Raw genomic sequence first — 25,307 nt, forward strand, 5'->3', positions numbered from 1 at the left:
TTTATATATCGTTACTGGTCAATACCAGAAAATACTAAAATTACACTTTCTGTTTAAGATAATATAGAGTATAGTGATATATAGAGTATAGTGATAGATAATATAGTGTATATAACTTAACCATAGATAATACACACACTTAGTAACGTCAACGCTGTAATGCCAACTAAATGCCAACATTGCCAACCTATTTTTAGTTTATTTGATGTGATTTGGAGTTTATCATAACAAAAACTTTATTCACAATTATCATAAATACTGTGTATTACTATTTTTAAAAGCTGGATCCCTGATGAGTCTCAGCACAGAAGACATAGAAAAATGGACGAGAGACGGAAGAAACAAAGGTAGGAAGTTTAACAGGCGATGCACCATATTCTATACTCTACAACCTAGGTATAATTTATTGATTTGTGAAAATTTAGACTTCGTTTGCGCACTGGTGGCCGTACTTATATTTGAGACAATTGTTCCGGTACATTCGCGTCGGTTTCCGTTCTTAATAGTAAAAGAGCACCATTTGACATTACCTAAAATATGTTAGGTAATAATAATATTTTTTCGAAGAAGTGGATTGCATTTGTTATTACAACTGATGTTAAAGTGTTTAAAATAAAACAATCTTCACGGTGACGTGTATGTGCAGTGAATCTATTCTCATGCATCACAAATACCAGAGTAAGAAAGAAATCAATAAGAACCTTAAACATTTATTCATTTACAGAACGGATATGATGCACTAATTGAATATGCAGTCGTCGTGGCCTACAGGATAAGACGTCCGGTGCATTCGTATCGAGCGATGCACTGGTGTTCGAATCTCGCTGGTGGGTACCAATTTTTCTAATGAAATACGTACTCAACAAATGTTCACGATTGACTTCCACGGTGAAGGAATAACATCGTGCAATAAAAATCAAACCCGCAAAATTATAATTTGCGTAATTACTGGTGGTAGGACCTCTTGTGAGTCCGCACGGGTAGGTAACACCGCCCCGCCTATTTCTGCCGTGAAGCAGTAATGCGTTTCGGTTTGAAGGGTGGGGAAGCCGTTGTGACTATAATTGAGACCTTAGAACTTATATCTAAAGGTGGGTGGCGCATTTACGTTGTAGATGTCTATGGGCTCCAGTAACCACTTAACACCATGTGGGCTGTAAGCTCGTCCACACATCTAAGCAATAAAAAAAAAAAAAAATATATATAAGATGTTAAAGATATCATAGTTTGATTTTCAACTTAGTTCATGGTCCTTCCTCTTATCATTTACTTTCATACCTTCATGTTTGTCCTCTCACCTTATATAGTTTCAGTATCTCATTAATGTATGAATGTTGACCTTACCTTAGATACAATAAGAGAGAGCTTTTGATAAACCACTGGTGAAAACTTTTAGCTATGCTGAGATGCATGCTTGCCTTCTTATACATTTAGATGTTTAGGGTTTGAGCATTCACAAATTGTTTGAAATTTTAGGTATGTATATAATCGAAGATCATTATTCTTAATGGGTGTTAAGAAATAAATGATATAGATCAGTGATGGGCAAAGTAAGTATTTAATATGGCCCACCGAGAGTCCATCCATCCTAACTATTCACCTAGTCAGCATTTTGGTGCATAAAATATATGATGTTTATAATTGAAAATCTTTGAATTTTTAATGAAAGGGTTTTTGAGCTATCATTATCTTATAATTAACTTTCTATCATTATAATTATCTCGGCAGTCTGTGACAGGTATTCGTTTATTTATTGAAAAAAAAAAAAAACATTCTTTTCACCTATCTATCACATGCCTCACATCTCACACACCTAACAAGGCATAATAGTAAAAGGTATTTTGATTATTAAAAAGCTTTAATACAAGACGCATTTTTTCTATAATTCTGGCCCTCCTCTAGAATTTCTTAAACTTTGTGGTCCGCCATTAAAAATGTTTGTCCACCACTGATATAGATGAATGTGATGCAGGGAAATTACAAATCAATAACTTCAAACATTTTGGACCTTTTTTTAATTGCTTAAATGGGGGGATGAGCTCATGGCCCACCTGGTGTTAAGTGGTTACCGAAGCCCACAGACATCTACAACTAAAATGCTGCCACCTATCTTGAGATATGAGTTCTAAGGTCTCAGTATAGTTACAACGGCTGCCCCACCCTTCAAACAGAAATGTATTACTGAATCACGGCAAAAATAGACAGGGTGGTGGTACGCACCTGTGCAGACTCACAAGATATCCACCAGTAACAATGCAAATTATAATTTTGTGGGTTTCATTTTTAGTACACTATGTTATTCCTTCACTGTGGAAGTCAATCATGAACATTTGCTAAGAGTATGTATTTCATTAGAAAAATTGGTACTTCCAAGCGGGATTCAAACACCAGTGCATTTCTAGATATTAATGCACGTCTTATCCTTTGATTCCCAGAGATTTTCAGTTTAAAATAGGGCATATCTCTTGAAACTATTATAGATGCATTAAATTATATAGATGTACTGGATTAGTTGTTGTTTTGTTTTCAACAGACTTATAGGTTGTCATAAAAAGTAAATTTACTTTAGCCAAAGGATATTATTTTATTAGGATATTATTTATATAAAACCAAATTTTTGGTACTCATCATAAACTTTGATATTCATAAATATATCTCTTTGGTCCAGTAGGTCTGAAGTAGGTAGTGTTTGAAGGGACAAAGTATCAGTATAAACAGACAGATTCAAAACAAACTTGAAAGGTTTGATATAGGGTAAAGGAATCATAATATTATTTGAAACCATTCACATACAGCAGTGTGAGGTTTATTGGGAGATGAAGGAGGAAGAGGCGTGTGCGTTGGTTGTTTGTTGCGTATTGTCCTCCATAAACCTCATCGGAGCGGTCAATAAAACACTACGTATAATTATATGTTTATTCACGTCAGCGGCCGCGGTGGATCACTGCACGTTGACCACTGACTGACTAACGTATGCTGCTATTACTATATGCACCATAACTGCATAGTAAGCAAAGCGGGGCGGGGTATCATTCCCCTACAGCAGTATTATTATCTATAGTATGACAGTTTTTTTTTTGCAGAGCTTGAAATGTCACCGAGCTGTTCGAGTTTCGAAGTCCTGGATCCGCATGATCCTGTGATCAGTCGGTTAGCCACACAGCTCTTTAAAAAAACAACTGACTACCTTCAGGCTGAAATGGTTGCTGGACAGGTGAGGGCTTATCAATATGATACAAACCATAGGTCATACATACATACTATAGATACTTTCTTTGGTATTAAACCCTGATGATGTGTGTAAACTAGGTTAATCAGGATTTAAGATGTTGATGGGATTATAGGTTATTGAACTAAAATACCTGTAATAGTGAGTTATATAGCTGCTTCTGATTGGTAAAGAAATTACACAGAATTTAAAAGCATATCTTTAGATTTTTTCATCTGAGAAGGTTCATTGTCTTTGTTAGAAATAGTTTGATTCAGAGAAAATAACATTATGTGCATTAAATTGTACAGGGTTTGGTTTGACAATGCTAATAATTATTTCTCAAAAGCTTCTAATTTGAGGGCAATGCTACAATATTAGAACTGCACTATTAAAAATAATCGATATAATGAATGAAAGATTAATAAATCTACAGTTTATTTCGAAATAAATATAGTATCATATCTTTGTTTTGTATTAATTTTTTTATGAATATCTATAACCAGTTTACAGAAAATATGTAAGAATAATAAATCCTTAAGCAAATTGTTGCAAGGGACTGATTGTTGTATCACACCAAGACACTTAAGACCCAGAGAATTACCAGAAACAAGACCCATATGGTTATTTCAAGTAAATATTTGGTACAGGAACACTACATGCTGCTTGAGGAGATCAACAGACTCGCGATCACCAAGTACGCAGATCTAAGGAGCCTAGCCGCGAACCTGAACAAGACCCTTAATGAATACAACGAGATGTGTGAGTTTTTAACTGGAACCATCAATTTTTTAATGAATGTATTGCCAGTAAATGTGTCATAATACAAAGCAACTTGTGTTTTAGTTATCAAATAATTTGATAAACACTGTGGCTAGCTTATGTGTCATTTGTTTTTGTGAGGGCATAGAATTGAAATAATCCCTCATATCAACTATTGCTATAATCTCTAAATTGCGTTCTGTCAACGCCTGGCCTATTAGAATTTAGGCCTAACTAAAACAAGATCTTAGTTGAATGAGGTGGTGAGATTAAGTTTGTTATTGTGTCACAATGAGGTGATTGAGAGCTTTATGAACTTGTACGACTTATGTATTATGCCATTTTTGCTGATAGCTTCTACTAATATTTGCGTTTTTGCTTTTATACTAATGTAAGATGAATGCTATGTATAAAGATGCTAACGGTTATGGTATTAACAGACGGTTAAGGCCAGCATATGGAGTGCTTGGATTTCATCTATAGAACATAACGGCTTAGTTTCCATACATAATATGTTGTTCTAGATTTTTAGAACATCCCGGAAATACATTTAGATGAGTCGATTTATTGTTGAAAAAATAACGGCATGTGTTCACACAAAAACATTACGTAACAGATCATCATAATGAGGTTCCCGCTATTATTAGCTTGAAAAGGTAAGTTTACAAACATTGATTCCTATTAGTTTTATTATAATGAATAACATAAATAATAGACAAATTATGAAATAAATGGCAGCGGTAATAGAAATGTCTTTATTATAAGCAGATATGTCTTTATTATAAGAAAAAAAAAAATATTTGCAAAATGATTTAGTGATTGATATTTGAAATGAAGTGTCCTATGTGACATCTAGGTAGATGTGTTTCTTTCCTGTCCTCGTTATTGGTTATTGGTTTTATCCTGGCATTGCTGCTGTCCATTCGCCTGTCCACTAGCAAATTAGTTGCGCCTGAAGAAAATTTTCGACAATTGTTCCTTACAATACAACGCATTTAACTAAAAGATATTATGGACGCAACATAACATTTTTAGTGAGTTCCAAATGCTTTTAGAATATTTTTGTTTAAAAATAAAACAATCTATCAAGTTATTCAGAAGGCTTACTCTTCTTTTTGCGGTTTAAAGTTTTAAGGCTTTTTAGGTAGCCGATTAAATAATATCTGGTACCTATTATCACGTGATGGCAATGATCGAGATTTTTTCGTAGTCATAAAGCTTAAGATTTCTGTAATAAGACCCTCATGCTTGTGTTCTCTTATTATAATTTTTTTTATTGCTTAGATGGTTGGACGAGCTCACAGCCGACCTGGTGTTAAGTGGTTACTGGAGCCCATAGACATCTACAACTTAAATGCGCCACCCACCTTGAGATATAAGTTCTAAGATCTCAGTATAGTTACAACGGCTCCGTTACCCTTCAAACCGAAACTCATTACTGCTTTACGGCAGATATAGGCAGGGTGGTGGTACCTACCCGCGCGGACTCACAAGAGGTCCTACCATCAGTAAAAAACGCCTGGAAGTTTTTTCATGGCGCAGCTACATGTGGCGTACATTGATTCCTCAATTGATTTCTTCGATAAACGATACACCTTTAAGCGCGTTGCTCATATTACATCTTCTAAATTTCAACAAAAAAAAAAATGTATATATGAGTGTAATGCTGTGTACATATAGGGAGACTAACATGCAAAACATAAAGTTTCGTTTTTTGTACTTTGAAACCACTAACTACCTCTTAAAGCTTTTAGGTACGTGTATATAATTAATCATTGTTATAAAAAAATAACTTTATTGAAAAAAGGATTAAGAGACAACAATGATTTAATGATAGGTTGGCGTATTAATATGACAATAAGAATGATCTTGTCTAAATGTATAAATGTTCTCTTAGTATAAGGTTGTTTAGGTATTCTTACACATTCGTTGGACGCATAGATAAATAAGTCTTGTTTTATTGTTTATATTGTTGGTGGAGGTGTTAATTTCATTTTCACAGAGTTTCTAACTTGGATGATTCGTGATTCGAGCTTAAAGTCAGGCATTACATTAACATTTTAATACTAATCTGCTTTGCGCTTTTAATCTGCGGTTTCATTTTCAAACTGACGTTTTATAGTAACTAAATTGAACATACGTACATGTACGCGATTTATTAGAGCGTACGCTAATTTCGACATCTTTTTTAAAAGCGACATCTTTTTTAAGCACTTAACGGATCATTACACTGTTGAAATTGCACACGAGTTTTTCGAATCATTTACGCCTTGATTTTTCATTGTATATAGTATTTTATCAATAGAGTAGGTTAGATGGTTTGGGTCAATTAAATGTAATTAAAACATTAGAAAACGTTCACAAAAAACACTTAGCGCTTTCGTTAAACCTGGCTGTTTTTTAAAATGATTGTTATAAAATGTTCCATAAACAGAAGGAAATTTACGTTAAAAACATACTTTGCAATAATATGAGATGTTTTATGAGACAAACGTCTACATCTCGTCCCGTCCAAATACATTCATTCGGTCGCCATTTTATTAGCACACGTGGTATGTACCGTTAGTATAAATAAACCAATCGAATATCAACAATGATTTCTTAACTTCTTAAAATAACAATCAAATATAAATATCGATCAACATAACATGTACGTTTTAATTGATTATATAATTTGTGTTTCCTCGACTCAAACGCGCATATTAAACGTTCCAGATGCCCAGCAGATCCAACCCCTACTCCAGCAGATAGATCAAATCGAAGTCCAGGTATCTAAATTCGAAGTTAACGCTTACCGCCTCGACAGCTATACGAAGCAATTGAAGGCTCGTTTTAAGGAGCTTGAAGAGAAGTAAGGCGGCACCCGGCTGTCGTTAATGTCGTTAGACCTGTCGTTAGACCCCCAGTCTAAAGCATAGTTGTCCTGCTCGCACGCTTGAACTCATCCCGGTCCACGAAGAAAACTCGATACAGCTAAATCATTGTCGGGTTCGAAAATGCTGCGTTACGTTAATACAATTGAATTCAAAAATGATTAATTTCCCAATTTAGCCTTTGCTCCTAGATCGGCGTGCCTAGTCCAATGATGGTATTTGGTCGCGATTTTAGAGAAATTCGTTTTGAAAGATAAACCAAAAAAGGGCTGTTTTATTATATAACGTCAAAACACTTTTTACTGGTGGTAGGACCACTTGTGAGTCCGTGCGGGTAGGTACCACCACCCTGCCTATTTCTGCCGTGAAGTAGTAATGCGTTTCGGTTTGAAGCAGCCGCTGTAACTATACTTGAGACCTTAGAACTTATATCTCAAGGTGGGTGGCGCATTTACGTCGTAGCTGTCTATGGGCTCTAGTAACCACTTAACACCAGGTGGGCTGCGAGCTCGTCCAACCATATAAGCAATAAATAAAAATAAAATGTTATAGTTTTTATAGAGTAAATTAGTCAAACCAGGCTTGCTTTGTTGGTCGATGTTTGACTTGACTTTGATCGGATCGCGACCAAAGTACTAAGGATCACCCCCGCTAGCCAATCTGAAAATTTTCTGAAAATTTGAAATATAAGGAACAGACACTTTACGAACCCACTATGTAAGACTTTTATAAATATTCAATTTAACAACGTGAAGTTTCAAAGGGATTCCGCTGATTTACAATAATTGAAATAGCTCAGTCCTTATATAATTTTTATAATGGACAACGAATAGTGTTGTCCATTAATCGTTAAAGTGCTGATATAGTTAAAGAAAAAAAAAACTTGTGCCCTGCTATCTCGTGACATTATCACTACCGCACAGCTTTATTATCTATAGCTAGTACTTATAAGTAAGTTTAGGTAGATTCTTAATTACCAGAATTCGATGAAGTTAACGCTGATATGTCAAATCTTACTGGGCCACTGCTGTAGTATAATTTTTCTCTCCTCTTAGCTCTAGAAGCGTTTGTTTAGTACTTTAGCGTAATAGAAGGCCGGGAACTTAATAATGATCCTATGATTAGATGCAACAGCTTACGAGAACCGTTGTCACGTATTCAACTGTAGCAGTGATATCGCGTAACAAAATGAGCAGGCCTTGCTACTCTTCAAGACATTGATTTCTTTGGTTTTGTATACACTCCGGAAAAAAATAATGAAATACTTCTGATAATGAAATAATGAATAATAGTGTGGATATTGAAAATAATGCGATATAAAACATCAATCAACAATATAATCTAGTATTATTAGTTAAAAAAGAGAACTATTGAGCACGAAGTGAAATTATAGTCTATTATTGAACACCAATTGTTAACATAAGTCGTGATTCAAACCAGCTTTGTGCCTGAAATATACACACTATACAAACGGTAGAAAGAGTCACACAACATCATAGTACACGTATTAAAAGCAACGTAATTTAACAATCATTAAGTAAATTATCATAATTTTTGAGCACGTGCACTAACAATTGAGGCGTCAGAATTAATTTCGTTGAAATAGTTGAGCTCCTAATGCGTTAATCAAATAAGTTTAAAAAAAAATTAATGTGACAAACGTAATTTTCTTAATTTAATTTTTATTAACAACACCATAGACAGATGGAGTATCAAATTTTTATTACAAATAGCGTGTACATGCCCATACATTCCTTAGAATACAAAGATATCAGATATTTATTTACGTTTAATTTTAATTGTTGCACTGCGCGTAATTGACATCATTCAAAGTTAGTCGTTGCGCGATTTATCGGTCTCTATTCAAAATGACCAATGCTTCCTGTAAATTACTACGATGTATTGCAACATGGTTTTGAATTACCATTTAAACAGGTTTTAAAAATGTCAATAAATACCTAAACAATAATAAAATTAGATTGAATAAAGAAGAAATAGTATTTAGCTGTCGTTATAAAATTATATATATTCATTTATTTAATCCAAATTATTGAAATAAATAATATATGTAATGCCCTTAATAACTATAAAATGATAAGTAATTATTAATCAAAATATTATGGGAACGTATCTGTTATTTGGCAGAACGTAAGCAATTTTAGAGATAAATGTTTTTTTTTTCGATAAATACCAACTGTGACTTAAACATGACACCTAAGTGCATTAAATCAACATTGAGTGTAATCTCATTGAAATTAATACGTAAAGTAAGCAATAAAGAGATTTATTAAATATTTTTATTAAATACTATTTTTCAACAAACAGAACGTGTTCACAAATGTATTTATATATTTACATAGACTATTAGATATTTGAATGCTTTCTCTGTTGAGATGAATGATTAGTTGAGGCCGCCACGATGGCGTCATGTTATTATATTAAGAAATAATAAAAAAATGTAGCTTAATTACTAAAAAACACGTTTTAGTAGCAGCAAACCAAAATAATGAATTAAATATCCTTTCATATCCCGTTAGTTCGGTTTAGGTCGTTTAGGATATTAGGCCAAAGTAATAAAAGTACTAAAGTGTCATCAGTGCTTGATACGTGCGCAAACTTTCAAGTTGAGAGTTATGAAGTTTTTTAAAATTACGTTGGAATATTTCGTTATATAAGCGCGTTAAAAAATTAAGTTGAATGCTATTTTCACTACTTCGATGCTATAGAAATGCTATAGTATAATTATTATTATGAATAAAATAACCCGAAATAGTAATATTTTCATTTATTTCGTTTTTGTTTTTTTGTTATCATATAGTTTCGAATTCAAGCTTCAGTGTTGTACATCATACAGTATAAAAGGTAAATTGTCGTATTAAATTCAAAATTTTAGTGTGATCGTATAAAATTTACATTAATTTTTTTCGAGTGCCATCTATTATTGAGTAAAAAACGATGGCCCGCTAGGCTTAGTTCAATATAATCCCGCTAGATGTCGCAGTTATTGGAACCGAGCTATTAAAACACATACAACATGTTTTAACACCAGCATCTCTCCGCCTGTGAACGAAATTTGATCACAAAATATTTCAAATGTATTTTTATCTTTTCATTGCTCTCCTTTTTATAATTAACTATGGAGAGTAGAAATAAGGAGCACCATCCTATATAGGTGACAAGAAAAAGGGTCCACCTGTAAACAGCTATTGTTGGAAGACTCACCGAAATAGCGCTAGTGTAGCAAATAGAAATGATATGAAAATAGCAGTTTTAAACAGAGTAGTGTGCTGGGTTGAAAATTTTAATATTTTTCGTGACTTCAACTATTTATTTTTATTACTAATTATGCAGGAAGTGTTTTTTTCCTTCTTAATCTAGTATCCTACTCTATGTTATCTGTCATCTGTCTAGTTATGGCGCTGTTTTTTAAATCTTTCCACTTGCGACTGTGGCGCCACTTTAATTGACCCACATTCTAATACACTGAGATAGTACTCCCTACTTCTACCCTCCTTATTTGATGATAAAAATTATTTAATTTAAGCATTTCATACAATGACAGTAACACAATATTAGGTAGCTTAATGATAGAACTAGTTTAAAAAACAGCAATAATTATTATTACCTTCGTATTCACCAATTATGTGGCTTCGGAATAATGCTTCGGATGACGGTTGATACACTTAACATTATTATTATATTTTATTGCAAAGATTCGTAGTTATACTCTGCGGTCGACTTATTTCGTGACCCTGGAATTTATTGCTTAGAACCACTTGTCTGCGAATAGCATCATGCATAATACTGTTATCATAGACACTGTTGTAACAATTAATTGTGTTTGGAATTATGTTATGAGACATGTTTATTTTATTTCATAATAATAATATGTTATAAAAATTGCTTGAATAAATTTTCTATTTCGAAATAAACCAGTATTTTATTCATGGAGATTCGTCGTTGAATAGTCAATACGAAATGGTCTGATGTGAATTCGTGTTTCAATCATGTGTGGTTTTTCAGTTTCATTATAAATACACGAAGACATGAGTGGTAGAGGGAATATGATACAATTTGTTAATTATGAGAAAAGGGTCAATAAACTTTTTTTAGTTGTACTTTTTCTTCGTACATAATTCCTTTATCACATGCAATTTCTAAAAATAGTCTTTAAACCCGGAGTTTTAAGGTCTAATATGGCTTATAGGCACATAACACCTTCATTCAATGTAAAAATTTAAAAATCTTAAAAGTGGTACTTAACCCCTTCATCCGTTCATGTCTTCACATATGCTATAAACTATACCAGGGCTGTCCAAACTACATAAACATCTTTGCGAGATATATGAATTTACTACAAAAGCTGGAGGGCCGCGAGAAAGAAATATTTTTAAAAACAAAATTACTTTCCGGGAATTCCCCCAATAATAGTAAAATATAGCTTCACTTTTAAATTGTGTAATGGGAATGGAATGCTACAAGAATAACGATAAATTATACCAAATATTGATTATATGTTTTGACAAAGAATTATTATTATCCTATTTATAACTATTTATATCCTAAATTATTTTCTGCTTAAGACATGCGTCGGGGGCCGCATGAAAATAGGCCACGGACCGCATGCGGCCCGCGGGCCATTGAATGGACAGCTCTGAGCTAGAATATTATGCTATCTATATACATATGTTTATAATATTATTGCATATATTTTTTTAAAGAATGATGACAGCATTAGTTCGTCAAACTTAAACGGTTTGATAAAATAAGAGATTTGATAGTCGAGATTACGTTGATTTTACCCAGTCTGTAAGTACCGAGAATAGTCCCTAAGACTACAAGTGACTAGGTAGGGAAAATAAAAAGTTTGTCGTGGAGCCGCTATCATTCCCCTACCTATGCCCTGGTAGTCTAAGGGGAAATAACAGCTACCCGCGGGCAGGTATGTGAGATCATGGGCTCAACCTGAGAGAATTTGCTAACAGTAAGTAGCCCTAGCGAGAACGGCGACCCACTGAGAAGATCCTGCAACAAACTCAGTGGGCTGTGTCTACGGCTTAGTTCGTAGAACTCTTCGTCGCCATCGACGAGTTTGACTAGGTCGGTGACCGGTGCTTGAAGAGCCTAAAAGCACCGAGAGTGGACTCGGGGAATCCAAAAAGTATCCAAAAAAATATGTTTTGATAAATGAGTCGGAAATGGGAAGTCGTTAAAGACTTTTCTGTCGTCCTGTCCGTTTGGATCATGGAGCAGCCACGCATTCCGCATTAAGGTATAGCGGAATTGTCATTCAAAAAACAATTAAGTTATGTGTGACTTTTATAAGTGATAAGATGGGTCGACGAACGCCGAATATCATTCTATGAACTAACCTGTTATTTGCACCTGTTATACTGCAATTTTTTAAGATTTCAGAACCTTTTTTAATATACGACGCAGTGTTGCATATTTTTGGATGTTTATAAAAAAAAATAGCTTCCAGGATTCTGTTCTAGGTACATGTTGATAATGTATAATGTATAATTATGTATAATGAATATATTATTATGTAAAGCGCATTTTTTTATTTCAATCCTATACAGCAACAGAAATGGAAAAAAAACTTCAGAGGTGTCAAGGGACACCCGGATGGAACGAAGTTCCTTTCGATTAATTAGTGAAGGAATTGTAATTTTTTTTTTTAGTTATAATAATAAATTACAGCATTATGAAGAAGAAAAAAACAATACTATGAACTAAATTACTATTCTTGAAACGCTATCTCGAGAAACTGTACTCATTACGCGGACCAATCGGATACGAGCAATGTCACGCGATAAGCGCCTATACGTTGATTGTTCAGAATGACGGATCTAAAAAGTGTCGTGACAACTTTTCGTATGAATTTTTTCCGTTTAGCCCCCTTTCACAATGCGCGATAAGGAACTTCGTTCCAAAAAATCAACCCTTTTCGGTCGTAAGACAAATGTAATGTAAGGTTATATGTCCAATACGTGTGGACTGGAACTCAAAGGGTTAAGGTTCAACGAGGTAACGTCAAGATAACGAAATAAAAACACAAACAATTTTCGTTAATTTTTTTTATATTTTTATAACAAGTAGTTCCAATAAAATTTTACAAGTTCCATTTTTTACAAGAACGGAGTAATCTCCGTTACATTGAAACACAATCGCGTCTGATGATATATTTTATATATACTTTGAGAGTGGCTTAATCGTGGATTGTGCTTTAAAATATTTGAACAGGGCGTTGATTATCTCCTGGGCATGGTGCCGCATTATCTGTCCGTCCGTGCATTAATTAGCCTTGCTATATTGCCGATGTCGAACATAGAAACATACCAAAACCACAGATCTTGAGCCCATTACGATCATGCATTGTTCAGACGCGACCGCGCGCGCTTTACGTCGTAGTCATAAACGCGATCAGATCATGACTAAGCCTTAAAGTTAACGAACTACTAGAAAAGTCACTAAACTTAGCCCCGAATACATATTTAATATTTGAACCTTTCCCCTGATCCAGATTAATAAGTAATACGATAACCCTTCTATAATTTGGTAGATACGGCTCTACAAAATCCCGTGTTGTGAGAGATCGCTTATGTGAGACTAGAAGCGTGTACAAAAAGGAGAGTCATTTTTCTGAATGAAATTCTCAACTGTGTTTGTATGTATGCCTTTACATATTATACATAAAAAATAGGCAGTATAATTACGATTATTCCCACATATTGTGTGTGTATGGTGCATAATGCAATTATTTAAATAATTTTAAACAAAAATTTCGCTATAGTGATGTAAAATACCGGGTTATAGGAAGGCTACCTGTATTGACTGATTTTTCGTATGACATACAATGTATTACAATTGAACATCAGATGACGCGCGCTTCCAAACTTTCGGGGCGCGATGACGATTGTCTTATGTGTAGAATGCGGGTCAACGAAAAACTAAAATCACGAGTGTACATACTCAATACAAAATCTCAGTAAATTAACATTGTTTTTTGAAACATTTAGATGGGACTTTATTGTGGTTTCGGCTTCAATAACGGTCCTCTTACACCTTGTAGTAAACCTAAGTATTTGCTGTTGTTTTGATTTCCCGTCGTCGCATACGACTGTAAATTGAGTAAGAGCTTTCAATAGAAATGGAAGGTTGGACCGAAAAGTTTTTTTTTTGTTACCTTTTTATACCTCTCGCGAAAATTTCCGAATATACTTCAATTAGCATAATTATTATGTTATACAAAATGAAAACAGCAATAAGACGACACGGTTATAATGTATATTAATTAACTAACATTGTGGTAATTTGATAATCTTTTTGTTTTTTTTTTTAATTTTTTTTTTTCATGTTCTTCGTATATACAATTTATTGCAGTATTTGTAATATTAAGTTAGCAGCGGACAGTGCGATTCTCGGATTGTTGAGTTCCTATCGTTTGTTATTGCGGATGTTATTGAAATGAAAAATTGAAAATTATAATAAATTGTAAATTCAATAATTACATTCACTTCAAAATGTATTTAACAATTTAAACTTTCACAGCGACCCTCAAAATAAATTATTGTCGTATAAGCTAAACGAGTGCTGTAATTTAATAGTAAAAATGAAACTTTTACTCTTTGTGACTGTAATGGGCTCGTTGTAGTTCGTAATAATGCAACACTAAGTAAATTTCGTTGAAATAAAAAAAAAAAAATACACATTAATTCCGTAATTATTGCTTGTACACCGTTATAGCGTGAACCTCGATAAAAAGGGATCCTTGAAGTGTAATGTAAAATAGTACAAAGTCTATATTTTAAATAAACTTTGTAGGTACTATGTCTTCACGATAGTTGATAGGGAAGACATCAAATTAATTATAATTGTATCGTGTGATTATAATATAATTATATTGTTCTCTTTTAATAAGAAAGTAACTATTTAAATTATTCCTTGGCTAATATTGTAATTTTAGTATTAAATTAATCTATAGACTATTTGCATAAGTTCTTGCTTTATGGATTTGTTAAAATTTGAGTTCTTATTAGCGATAATTCTTAGCCTGACTGCTCTTGGAATTGATAGGAATACATATTTTATTATTTTATTTTATTGCATAGATAGGTGGACGAGCTCACAGCCCACCTGGTGTTAAGTGGTTACCGGAGCCCATAGACAACTACAACGTAAATACCGCCACCCAACTTGAGATATGAGTTTTAAGGTCTCAGTATAGTTACAACGGCTGCCCCGCCCTTCAAACCGATACGCATTACTGCTTCAAGGAAATAGGCAGGGTGGTGGTACCTACCCGTGCGGACTCACAAGAGGTCCTACCACCAGTAAAAATCGGAGTAAAATAAATATCGGAGGAATAAAACTGAACGCGACGTCTCGAGCAGATGCCTCATGTTACAGTATGAAATGATTTTTGCGTGAGCACGCTCTACGAGTATAATTCGCACATACGGTGCTATAAAGGTACTTATGCAATTTTTGTTAACACTGTACTGAGTATGGGAAAATACATTAATTCTTAATAGTTATTAGTGAGACGAGCGTGATGTTTGCTTTTAGTGATAAAGTTTAAAGTTGTAATTTAAATATTATCATTTTATTTTTATAGCCTAGCAGAACTATATAAGAATTATATATGTAGTAAGATGTTGAATTTTAAAACGTTTCTCGTGAAAAAATACATAATTTGCATAAATGACGTTATTGCACCGTATGTGCAAATAAATGATCAACGGAAATTGTCTTACACAAAAGTCACTATTTTCACTTTAGTATGGCTAACAATAACCACGTGTTTGAAGATTTTAATATTACCGGCAAAAAATAATCCGATACTATTTTTTTTTACTAAACTAATGGATAACGCTTACACAAAATTATAAAAGAAATTCATGTTTTGTACGGCCTTACGTCTACAGTTATAATTCTCAATTGAGACAATTCACTAATGAAACTTAGTGTTGCATTATTATTACCAAAATAATACGCATATTAGAAATAATAATCAGAACACGCGTTTTAATTATATTTACAACACAGCGTTTATTTGTACCGTCTGGAATACAATGTACCTGTTGTGTCTGAATTCAGAAGCGAATGCATATTGCTTTAAAAAAAATCATCGTCCCTTACTACTAAAAGTCTTATAACGTTGTTTAGTTACTAACTTTATATTCTCCCTTTTTTAACCCATAGACAACTTTATATTCCTCTTAATACATCGATAGATGGCAGTGTAGGGCACAATTTTCATTGGCTTATTAAATTTCAAATTTGGAATTTCACAACACACGTACATCATGCTTTTTTGATTTACATAATTAAAGTCGAATATTTTATTATGGAATGCGATTTTTTTTTAAATTTAACCCATGTCACTTTTATTGTTATTGCTGTTATTTCGATTTACTGTGTATTTAATGAAACGTTTCATTTTACAATCTAAACGTAAAGAATTTGTGCGTAATTTACTTGAATGTGCTGACGCTAAATTTTACTGAATAAACATTTGAACATGATAAATATACCTTGCCTACAAACGTAACAATGAATACCTTTCGACAACGACACAACGTACCAAGAAAATGCAATCACAAACATTTTATACGACAGCGATATAATCATCCTAATTAACGTGAAGAGATCTAAAAAAAATTAAAAAAAAATCATTACAAAGTCACACTAACATTCGGCTCCCATGAGAAAACAATATGATCGCACTCAACCATAACGTGTTAGAAGACTTTTCAATGATATCGATTGAGCGAGCGACGCCGGTCTTCAGGGGTGTCACTCGCATTTGAGCACTCCGTAACAACGACACGCGACAGATACATTCACCGTGACCGACTCCATTTCAATACTCGTTTCCTCCCTACTAGGCCGTGCTCTTTGTACCAAATGCTACGGAACCATCTAGTCTTAACATTGAGCAGTGTTCGAACACACGGACGAACAAATTGACTACAACCCTGTTGTAACTACTGAACCCTCCTAACTAACGAATAATCAAAAATTTCACTACGGGCGTTTAGGTCGAAAGCATTAAACATCATTAAAAGTTCTCCGCAAAATTGTAGAATTTACAAGTTTTCACTTTTATTTATCGTTTGTTTACAAAACACAGAAAATACACATATACATAATAATATATATAATTTAATAAAATTATTTTTCGTTTCTTAATTGCTTAATAAATATTATGTATAAGAGGCTTTTTAAATAACGTAAATGCGGGGTGGTGAAGCACTGCAAATCGTGTCAATTGGTTTCATTATTACATTTTGTATTAATCTCATTGAAATCTTTTTATTTTTATTAACTTAATCAATTCCCCGATCGATTTACCTTTACAATTTTTTTAATATAATTATAACAACTAATAACCTCGGTCATTCAAGATATGACAATAAATTTACATTATTTATAATATAACAATCATAATTATAAGTAAAAGAGAATAAAAACATTTATAAAATAAATTTGATAATATAATTTAAAAAATCAACACTCAATAAAGTCACAGCATGTATTTACATTGTATTCATTTATACATGTCAGTGACGTCACGCTCGCATCCGACACGCGCCCCGGCAGGCAGTGCGACCGCTGTACCCATTCAAATATGTACAATTTATTATGTCTACGTAGAAATAGTTGGCATTAACACGTGCGGAACATATTCTCGAAATGCACGTCTCCTTATTGACAAAAGTAACCAGATAAACGTCCGCAGCGTTGCCGAATATATATATTTATATTTCACTACTAGTTTATAAATATCGTGTATCTAAGTCGTTGAAATTTATCGATAACTATTGATCGAATAAAGTATCAGAAGCTATATACCGCCTAGGTTGTCGCTTATTTTGCTCGATGACGTTCGCGCCTTTTAGTAGTATTTAGTAATACGCGAAGAACTAATCAAAGAAATGGGTACAAGAAACCGATGGCACTTTACATGGTACCTATGCACTCATAAATTATGCCATAAAATGACCGACTAAATTTTTATATTAATTTTACGCTGTGACTTAAAGACTAATTTTCGTTTTATTAACCTAATCACATTGATTTAGAACATTTGTTGTGTGGTAGTGATAGAGGTGCGCCCTCCCGTTTGGCGCTTGAGTCCACGAAACAAGAAGCTGGCGGCGGCCTTGAGCGGCGCGACTAGGGGCGCACGCGCAGGTGTCTCCCATTGTCAGACGTTGCCCGTGACAGGAAACCGCGGTGGCGGAAGCGGCGGCGGGGGGCGTCCCGCCTCCCCCCCACCCGACGACTGCTCTGACACTGGAAACGTCACAGTTTACGAATATAAAAGCTGCCCGTACTATATTCGGCAGTATCACGAGTTTATTCTAGGGTTAGGGGTCATTTTAGATTCACCGAACTAGTAGGTGAGCTCACGGGGCTCCAACCGGGAGTTTTGCTAACACTGGCCTTAGCAAGAGCAGTGCTTCGCAGAATCTACCACCGGATCGGAAACGCACCGACTGAGTCACGAGTAATTCATGCTTTGTCTTTCATAGTTAGAGTCGGAGGTATCATCTGTTTGAATGAAAATTTTATCCTCAATATTTCTGACGAGCTGTAAACTAAGGGTGTGTATAGTTAACAGTTCTTCATCGTTCTAATTCTTAATTATATCACACAACAATTATTGTTATTACTCTTAGAAAGAAAGCAGAATTCCTCTACATTTGTTAAACAACAAACATTTTTACACATCTAACACAAATATGTAAACCAAAAAAACTAATTACCAAATACTTTCCTTTCCGTTTCAAAAATTCTTGAGTACTACTTTAACTGCAATGCAGCCCGGATGCCTTTAATTAGAAAATAACACGATGTATGAGCTATTTTAAATTGAATGCGTGTGTATTCATGAAATTGTGATTATTGAGTGACGTGAAACGATTATAAAATATTTACATGAAATTCTTAAAACAGCTGACGAACAGCTTGCCTTCAGTACGTGCTTATTTTAATATGCGGGTTTCGTAAAATGAGAACACGATGGAGACAAGAATGTAAATGAAATGTTGTGGAGTGAGTTAGATGATGAAGCGCAGTGGGGCGGAGACTTACATGAGTCGTGTTTTTCGTCGACGGGAGCGGGCGGGGGTGGGGGAGGCAGCTGTTGTTCCAGAGCGTTGACGCAGTTCATCATGCTCCCGTAGAGACGACTATCGCGAAAACTGTCCCTGCACACACTCGAGCGTCATCCCCACACGTCATGACCAACACATACTACTACGGTCTCGCCTCACTAGCTACTCTGAATTGGCGATACATGGATGTTCCCTTTGGACATTCTTCTATTCAATATTCCCGGTCACTTCGATACATGGATGTTCCCTTTGGACATTCTCCTACTCAATATTCCCGGTCAGTTTTTTATATACATCCGTGCAACGCGTGATTATGATCGTGAGTTCTGTGTCGTACGTCTGTAAGTGCGTGTGTGATTATAAAGTTGTAAATGAGAACCGTGTCGGTGTCGGTCGACTCGGACCGCGGGTGTGCCGATGATAATTTACATTGTAATGTACGTTTTTATGCTCTCACCTGCCGTTTGTATTGCGGAACAATGCCAATATCTCTTCGAAGGTTTTGTTCTTAGTTTCAGGAACTTTTTTGTATGTAAATATCCAAAAGATTGCGAGGAATGCACTAAAAGGTAGGAACGTGTAGTTTTCCAACAGCGCCTGTAATTTGACGCTTTTTTTTATTGAAACGTTCAATCGAGTCGCAAGTCGAATACTTGTGCGTACTCTCAGTAACGTACCTTCATGCTCGGGAACCCGATTCCGACGACGAAATTGGCCATCCAGTTAACTAAGACAGCAATAGCCATAGCACTAGGTCGTGGTCCTTGAGAGAAGAGCTCCGCCGTGATGAGCCAGGGTATGGAGCCGGGGCCCACCGCGAAGAAAACCACGAAGCTGAGCGTCGACACCACCGACAAGTAACTCATCCAGTCGATCATTTCCTGCACATAGCCAAAGAACTCCTATCAGGGGGATAGAAAAAATGTTCTTTCCCGTAACCGACCGCAGAAAAAAATAAATCGCAAACATAAATGTACATCACACACTTGTCTGTCTGTGTGTCGGTATGTCTCCACCTGAGTACTGCGGAGGATGTTACGAGGTCAATAGGACCGCGGGTCTGCGGCAGTCGGGTGCTGACAGCATCGTGTTACATTAATCTATCGCATGTACTGCGTATTCTAATATTAGTGAAGTGCTATCTGCTTTTGAGCAGTGTTTTTTTTGTGTTAATAACTTCGCTTCTTGTTAACGCGTGCGTTCAGCCTCACGTGAGTCGTAATTCATGTTCATTGACACGTTTGTGAAAACGAAAAACAGTGTTGAGTGCACGTGAGTGATGTTCTTAACATTTACATTTGATAATTTATTCTTTTATTTAATAATCAATTTCCTACCGAGACACCGGTTTCGGAAACAGGAAAGTAGTAATTTAGGGAGGACGCCTACCGAAGCGACGGCCGTTGTAAATTCCATTCGTTTCGAAATCGCCACAAGTAAATGATCGTCAACGAATAACGAAATCGTACAAACAATATTAAGATAAATTGACGTTCATATTTTTTTTTTAACTTTATTGAGGAATCCAACAGCCGTCTAAGCAAACAAAATTTATCGTACTATTTAGAAATAATTAGAAAAAGAATAAGCAGAAACCATGCAGTAACGCAATGCAAAATGAAAATTTGAAAATCTTATAAAATTATGGTCGCATAAAAAAATATGATGTGTAGTAATATAATATTATAAGCATTATATATATATATATATAGTTTTAAGGGGAAAGCAAAAAGTTATGTTAGAGGCGAAACTTGAAGCGTGCGAAAGCTTTAAAGTACATAATATGATATGTTTCACGAACTTATCACACTAAAGTTGAAACTGAATACAAATATCAAAATTCATATGATGTCAGTGAAGATAAATTTGATATTCAAGCTTCAAGCATCAAATGCTAATTAGAATTGTATTAATATTATATAAAAATCAACACAACTAAAACCTTTTTAATAAGGTTATTAATGGACCCACTTTTTCGTGATATTTATGTTCTAAATGTCCGATATTTCAAGGTTTAGTTGTTACAAATAACTTGACAGTTACTAAAATACTTAAACTATTACGTAAAAGTATATATTAATATTACAAAGTTGAATGCGTATAATATATTCTAGTATTAAAAATAGAGTATTTTTTATTTTAATATTGAATTATAGTGAGATAGGTAAAAAGTATAAGTTTTTTTAAAACAGTAAACGATTACCATATAAATTACATTTTTTTTGTCAATTTTTTCACGTAATTAGTACTTTTTAGATTAGATCGTGGATGTAGTTTTTTTAATAAAACATATAAGACACACCTTTATCAAGAAGGAAATCGTGATGAAAATGGAGAATATGAACATTCCGCCGAGCCCGTAGAGATGCAGCGTGCGACGTCCAGTTCTGTCCATTAAGGGCAATGACACCAATGTCATCCCCACCATGACCGCTCCTATACCCATCGTTGCGAACTTTGCTGATTCTTCCGTCAAACCCGAAGAGGTGAACAGAGACGTCGAGTAGTAGAAAACCTGATGGAAATAATAAGCATGCAAGTGCCTATTTTGGGTCTCAAACGCCTATATGAGAGTTAATCTTACATATCTATATAGTAATACGTGAAGCAAAAACTTTGTACGCCTTTTTACAAAAATTTCGTGGACGGAGAAGTATGAAATTTCCCATACTTAAAGAGAATATAGACAAGAAGTGCAGAGTGCTAATTTTTTTTAAATGATGCATAAAAATACTTTATATCAATAAAGAAAACATTACACACACTACCATGTATTTGACACACACATGATATACTCTTTGTTTATTGTTAAACTTTTATTATTTCTTAAAATCTGTAGTCAAATTTAGAATAGGTTAATATTGTTTATGTTTAATATTATTTGTCTATATTGTAGTCTTGGCGAAATCTGTGATTATACTTGCAGAAGTATAATAGTCTTTGACAATAGAACTTTAATAATGTTCAAACTTATAATTTTAATTTCGATTCGATTTAGAATTTCGACTACTGCGGGACCACTGAAATCAAATCAAAAATTTTTTATTCAACATAAATGAAAGAACATATTTGTTGAACGTCAAAAGAACTACCGCCAATTCACAAGAACTAGCCTCCGTCCTGAGAAGAATTGGCAAGAAACTCAGCGGGCATGTCTTTTTTTCTTTAATATAAATATTTTTTTAAATATTCATTCTTACAATGAGTATTATAACGTAACAATTACTACGATATTGAAATGCCCGGAGCGAGCAACTCATTCCCACTTTGTGCAATCTTCTAGATAATCATTGACTTTATAGTAAGCTTTATTGCACAGATGTTCTTTAATAGTTTTCTTAAACCTATGTATATGTAGGTTCTGAACATCTTGTGGGATTTTGTAGTACAGGCGCACAGACAAACACCCGAATGAATTTCGTATCTTATGTAACCTACTCATCGGCACAACAAGCTTGTGTTTGTTCCTAGTATTTCTATTATGTATGTCCGACTTTTAAGGAAACTCCTCAATATGCTTACGAACATACATCAAATTTTCAAAAATGTACTGGGATGGCATAGTGAGAACTTTAATTTCTTTTAATTTTTCCCTCAGGGATTCTAGTAGTACTAGTAGTTCATAAAATAATTAAAAATACATTTCAATGTGATACTTACCGCATTGATACCGCTAAGTTGTTGGGAGAGCTGCATGACAACTCCGATCAAAAGTGGGGCTCGTAGTGTTGGAGAACAGAGCAATTCTCGCATAGAAATAGAAGCCTCTGCTTGCTGTGCTCGTTCTTCTGCTCTCATTTCCTCAATATCCTCTTCGACCTATTGTTGCATATAAATCTATCTCAATTAATCTATACACTTAGTCTGGCCATAAATACTGTTACAATTAAAAATAAACAAATCAATTCCGCTTGCAACGCCATCGTGTCCGGACGTGTTTTTTCGAAAAATGTCACTGGTGTCGCGACCTTGAGTCTAAAAATCACAGTGCGAGTTCGTTGTTTTTGCAATCGAAAACTCCAAACTCACATTTACATTTCATTCATTTTTAATTTTTTTTTTTTAAAACTGTCTCTTTCGAGACAACAACCTACTACGCTTGTTGTGGTATTCTCAAACCTAGTGAGGTCCCACCTTCGCATACATATTCCACCCCAATCCCAGCGGATTGCCGTTTTCACGGCATAGGCAACCCCCCTTGCAAATCACTGCTGGCTGGTACAGCGCAGGGGGTTAATTCCCATTCAGGGGACTCGCCTTTCGGCGAGTTACATTAAGTCCCGGGGACGCCCCCCGGGCACCACTTCAACAATGAGCGACGCGAACAACGCGTTGTTCGCGCAATTCGTAAGAGAATTCTGCCCGGTCATAATGTCCCGCTTTGAGGTCTACAGGGCCAGTCTAGGGTCCAACCCCCACGCACCAGTCGCCGCCGCCGCGAATATCCCCGATTCGCCGCTTTACCCACCCATCCCGCGCCCGCGTCGATCGCGTCCTCCGAGGCCGCTAGCTCCGGCTCCGATACGGAGTCGGAAATGGGGTATGAGTCCGCCGCGAGTCCGCAACCGGGAACCTCGGACGGGTTCACTACCGTCGCGCGCCAACTACCGCGGATGCCCCAAGGCCCCGCGGAAGCATCCGGCCAACGCGCCCCCAAAACCGTCTGCCCTAAGATCGACGCGTTCATAGACGACCTCACATTCGAAATATTTAGCCCCCGACCCCCACGTGCTATCCGTACAACGCCGCGCGTCGTCCGAGCACAATAGATCTGGCACTGCTGAGGAACGTAACTCTGCGCTTGCGCTCCATCGAGGCAATGTCAGAACTCGACTCAGACCACCGACTCGTCTCCCCACACTCAACCACGAACCAGTTACGAGGACCATGGTGGATTGGAAGAAGCTGGGCACGTGCTTAGCTGATGCCGCTCCACCAATCCTTCCCTGCGGTCCGGATTCAACTCCATCCACCGAGGACGCAGTCGAATCCATAAACATCCTTACCGAACACGTCTCGACCGCGGTCATAAGGTCTTCAAAACATGTCGATGTGCAAGACTGCTTCCACCGCATCAGACTTTCTCCCGAGCTTTGAGATCTCTTAAGAGTCAGGAGCGCCGCAATTCGGGCCTAAGATCGTCTTTCCACGGATTCAAACCGGATTCGAATGTGTCGCCTACAGCGGGAGGTCAAATCCCGCCTAAATTACGCCCGAAATGAGAATTGGGATAGTTACTTAGAAAAACTCGCGCCCACACACCAAGCATACTGACGACTAGCTAGGACCCTCAAGTCCGAAACTATCGTCACTATGCCGCCGCTAGTACGCCCCTCAGGCCAATCACAGGCTTACGATGACGATGACAAGGCAGAGCTGCTGGCTGATGCACTGCAAATGAAGTGCACCACCAGCACTCAATACGCGGACTCCGAACACACCGAGTTAGTCGACAGGGAGGTCGAGCGCAGAGCTTCCCTGCCGCCCTCGGACGAGTTACCCCTCATTACCTCTTTATAGGTTAAGGAGGTGATCGCTAACCTACAACCAAGGAAAGCTCCCAGCTCCTACGGCATCCACAGTCGCGCGCTAAAAATTTTACCAGCCCAACTGAAAACAATGTTGGCCACCATCTTAAATGCTGCTATGACGAACTTCATCTTTCCCACGGCGTAGAAAGAAGCTGACGTTATCGGCATACACAAGCCGGGCAATCAGAAGAACGAAACCGCGAGTCACCGCCCCATCAGTCTCCTCCCGGCGATAGGCTATACGAACGGCTCCTTTGTAAGCGCCTCTGGGACTTCGTTACCGCGAATAAAATTCTAATAGACGAGCAGTTTGGGTTCCGCGCTAAACACTGCGTGCGTCCATCAAGTGCACCGCCTCACGGAGCACATTTTACTAGGGCTGAATAGGCGGAAACCCATCCCGACAGGAGCCCTCTTCTTCGATATAGCGAAGGCGTTCGACAAAGTCTGGCACAACGGTTTGATATATCAACTGTATAACATGGGGTACCCGACAGACTCGGGCTCATCATACGAGACTACTTGTCGAACCGTTCGTTCCGATATCGAGTCGAGGGAACCCGCTCCCGCCCCCGTCACGTCACAGCCGGAGTCCCGCAAGGCTCCGCCCTCTCCCCGTTACTGTTCAGTTTGTATATTAATGATATACCCTGGTCTCCGGAGACCCATCTAGCGCTCTTCTCCAATGACATGGCTATCTACTACGCGTGTAGGCGTTGCTACATCGGCGACTTCAGACCGCAGCTACCACCATGGGACAGTGGTTTCGGAAGGGGCGTTTCGACATCAACCCCACGAAAAGCAT

General features: G+C 36.3%; 2 protein-coding genes across 9 annotated transcripts in view; one reads left to right on the forward strand and one right to left on the reverse strand.

The window, feature by feature from the left end:
• Window positions 1–152: 152 nt before the first annotated feature.
• Blos2 (biogenesis of lysosome-related organelles complex 1 subunit 2) lies at window positions 153–10,775 on the forward strand. 2 transcript variants are annotated; one of them, XM_028179215.2, is made up of 4 exons: window positions 153–347; window positions 3,084–3,214; window positions 3,859–3,970; window positions 6,686–10,775. In XM_028179215.2, the coding sequence occupies exons 1-4, from the start codon at window positions 293–295 to the stop codon at window positions 6,823–6,825; spliced, it is 438 nt and encodes a 145-aa protein (XP_028035016.2). In that variant the 5' UTR covers window positions 153–292; the 3' UTR covers window positions 6,826–10,775. The 2 variants fall into 2 exon arrangements, with proteins under 2 accessions (XP_028035016.2, XP_028035024.2); XM_028179223.2 differs by lacking the exon at window positions 153–347 and adding an exon at window positions 431–678.
• Window positions 10,776–12,908: 2,133 nt separating this feature from the next.
• Window positions 12,909–25,307, reverse strand: part of LOC114246477 (glucose transporter type 1) — a 168,983-nt gene continuing 156,584 nt past the window's right edge. For 2 of the 7 annotated variants that reach the window (XM_089740391.1, XM_028179018.2), the window contains 5 exons: window positions 22,632–22,790; window positions 21,274–21,486; window positions 19,649–19,873; window positions 19,429–19,568; window positions 12,909–18,147 (listed from right to left, as the gene is read on the reverse strand). In XM_089740391.1, the coding sequence (XP_089596517.1) occupies window positions 17,916–18,147; window positions 19,429–19,568; window positions 19,649–19,873; window positions 21,274–21,486; window positions 22,632–22,790 (969 nt within the window). In that variant the 3' untranslated portion in view covers window positions 12,909–17,915. Of the gene's footprint in view, window positions 18,148–18,620; window positions 18,687–18,829; window positions 19,065–19,428; window positions 19,569–19,648; window positions 19,874–21,273; window positions 21,487–22,631; window positions 22,791–25,307 lie in introns of those variants that run through there. The other 5 variants (XM_089740405.1, XM_089740402.1, XM_089740397.1 and 2 more) reach the window with 5 other exon arrangements.

The sequence above is a fragment of the Bombyx mandarina genome, chromosome 01 (genome assembly GCF_030267445.1).
Source record: "Bombyx mandarina strain Sakado chromosome 01, ASM3026744v2".
NCBI classification, from domain to species: Eukaryota; Metazoa; Arthropoda; class Insecta; order Lepidoptera; family Bombycidae; genus Bombyx; species Bombyx mandarina.

Coding starts and splice junctions, on each gene's coding strand:
- Blos2 (XM_028179215.2), top strand. CDS start 293: ATGAGTCTCAGCACAGAAGACATAGAAAAATGGACGAGAGACGGAAGA. Junction 3,215..3,858: donor CTGAAATGGTTGCTGGACAG/GTGAGGGCTTAT, acceptor TATTTGGTACAG/GAACACTACATGCTGCTTGA. Junction 3,971..6,685: donor TAATGAATACAACGAGATGT/GTGAGTTTTTAA, acceptor TAAACGTTCCAG/ATGCCCAGCAGATCCAACCC.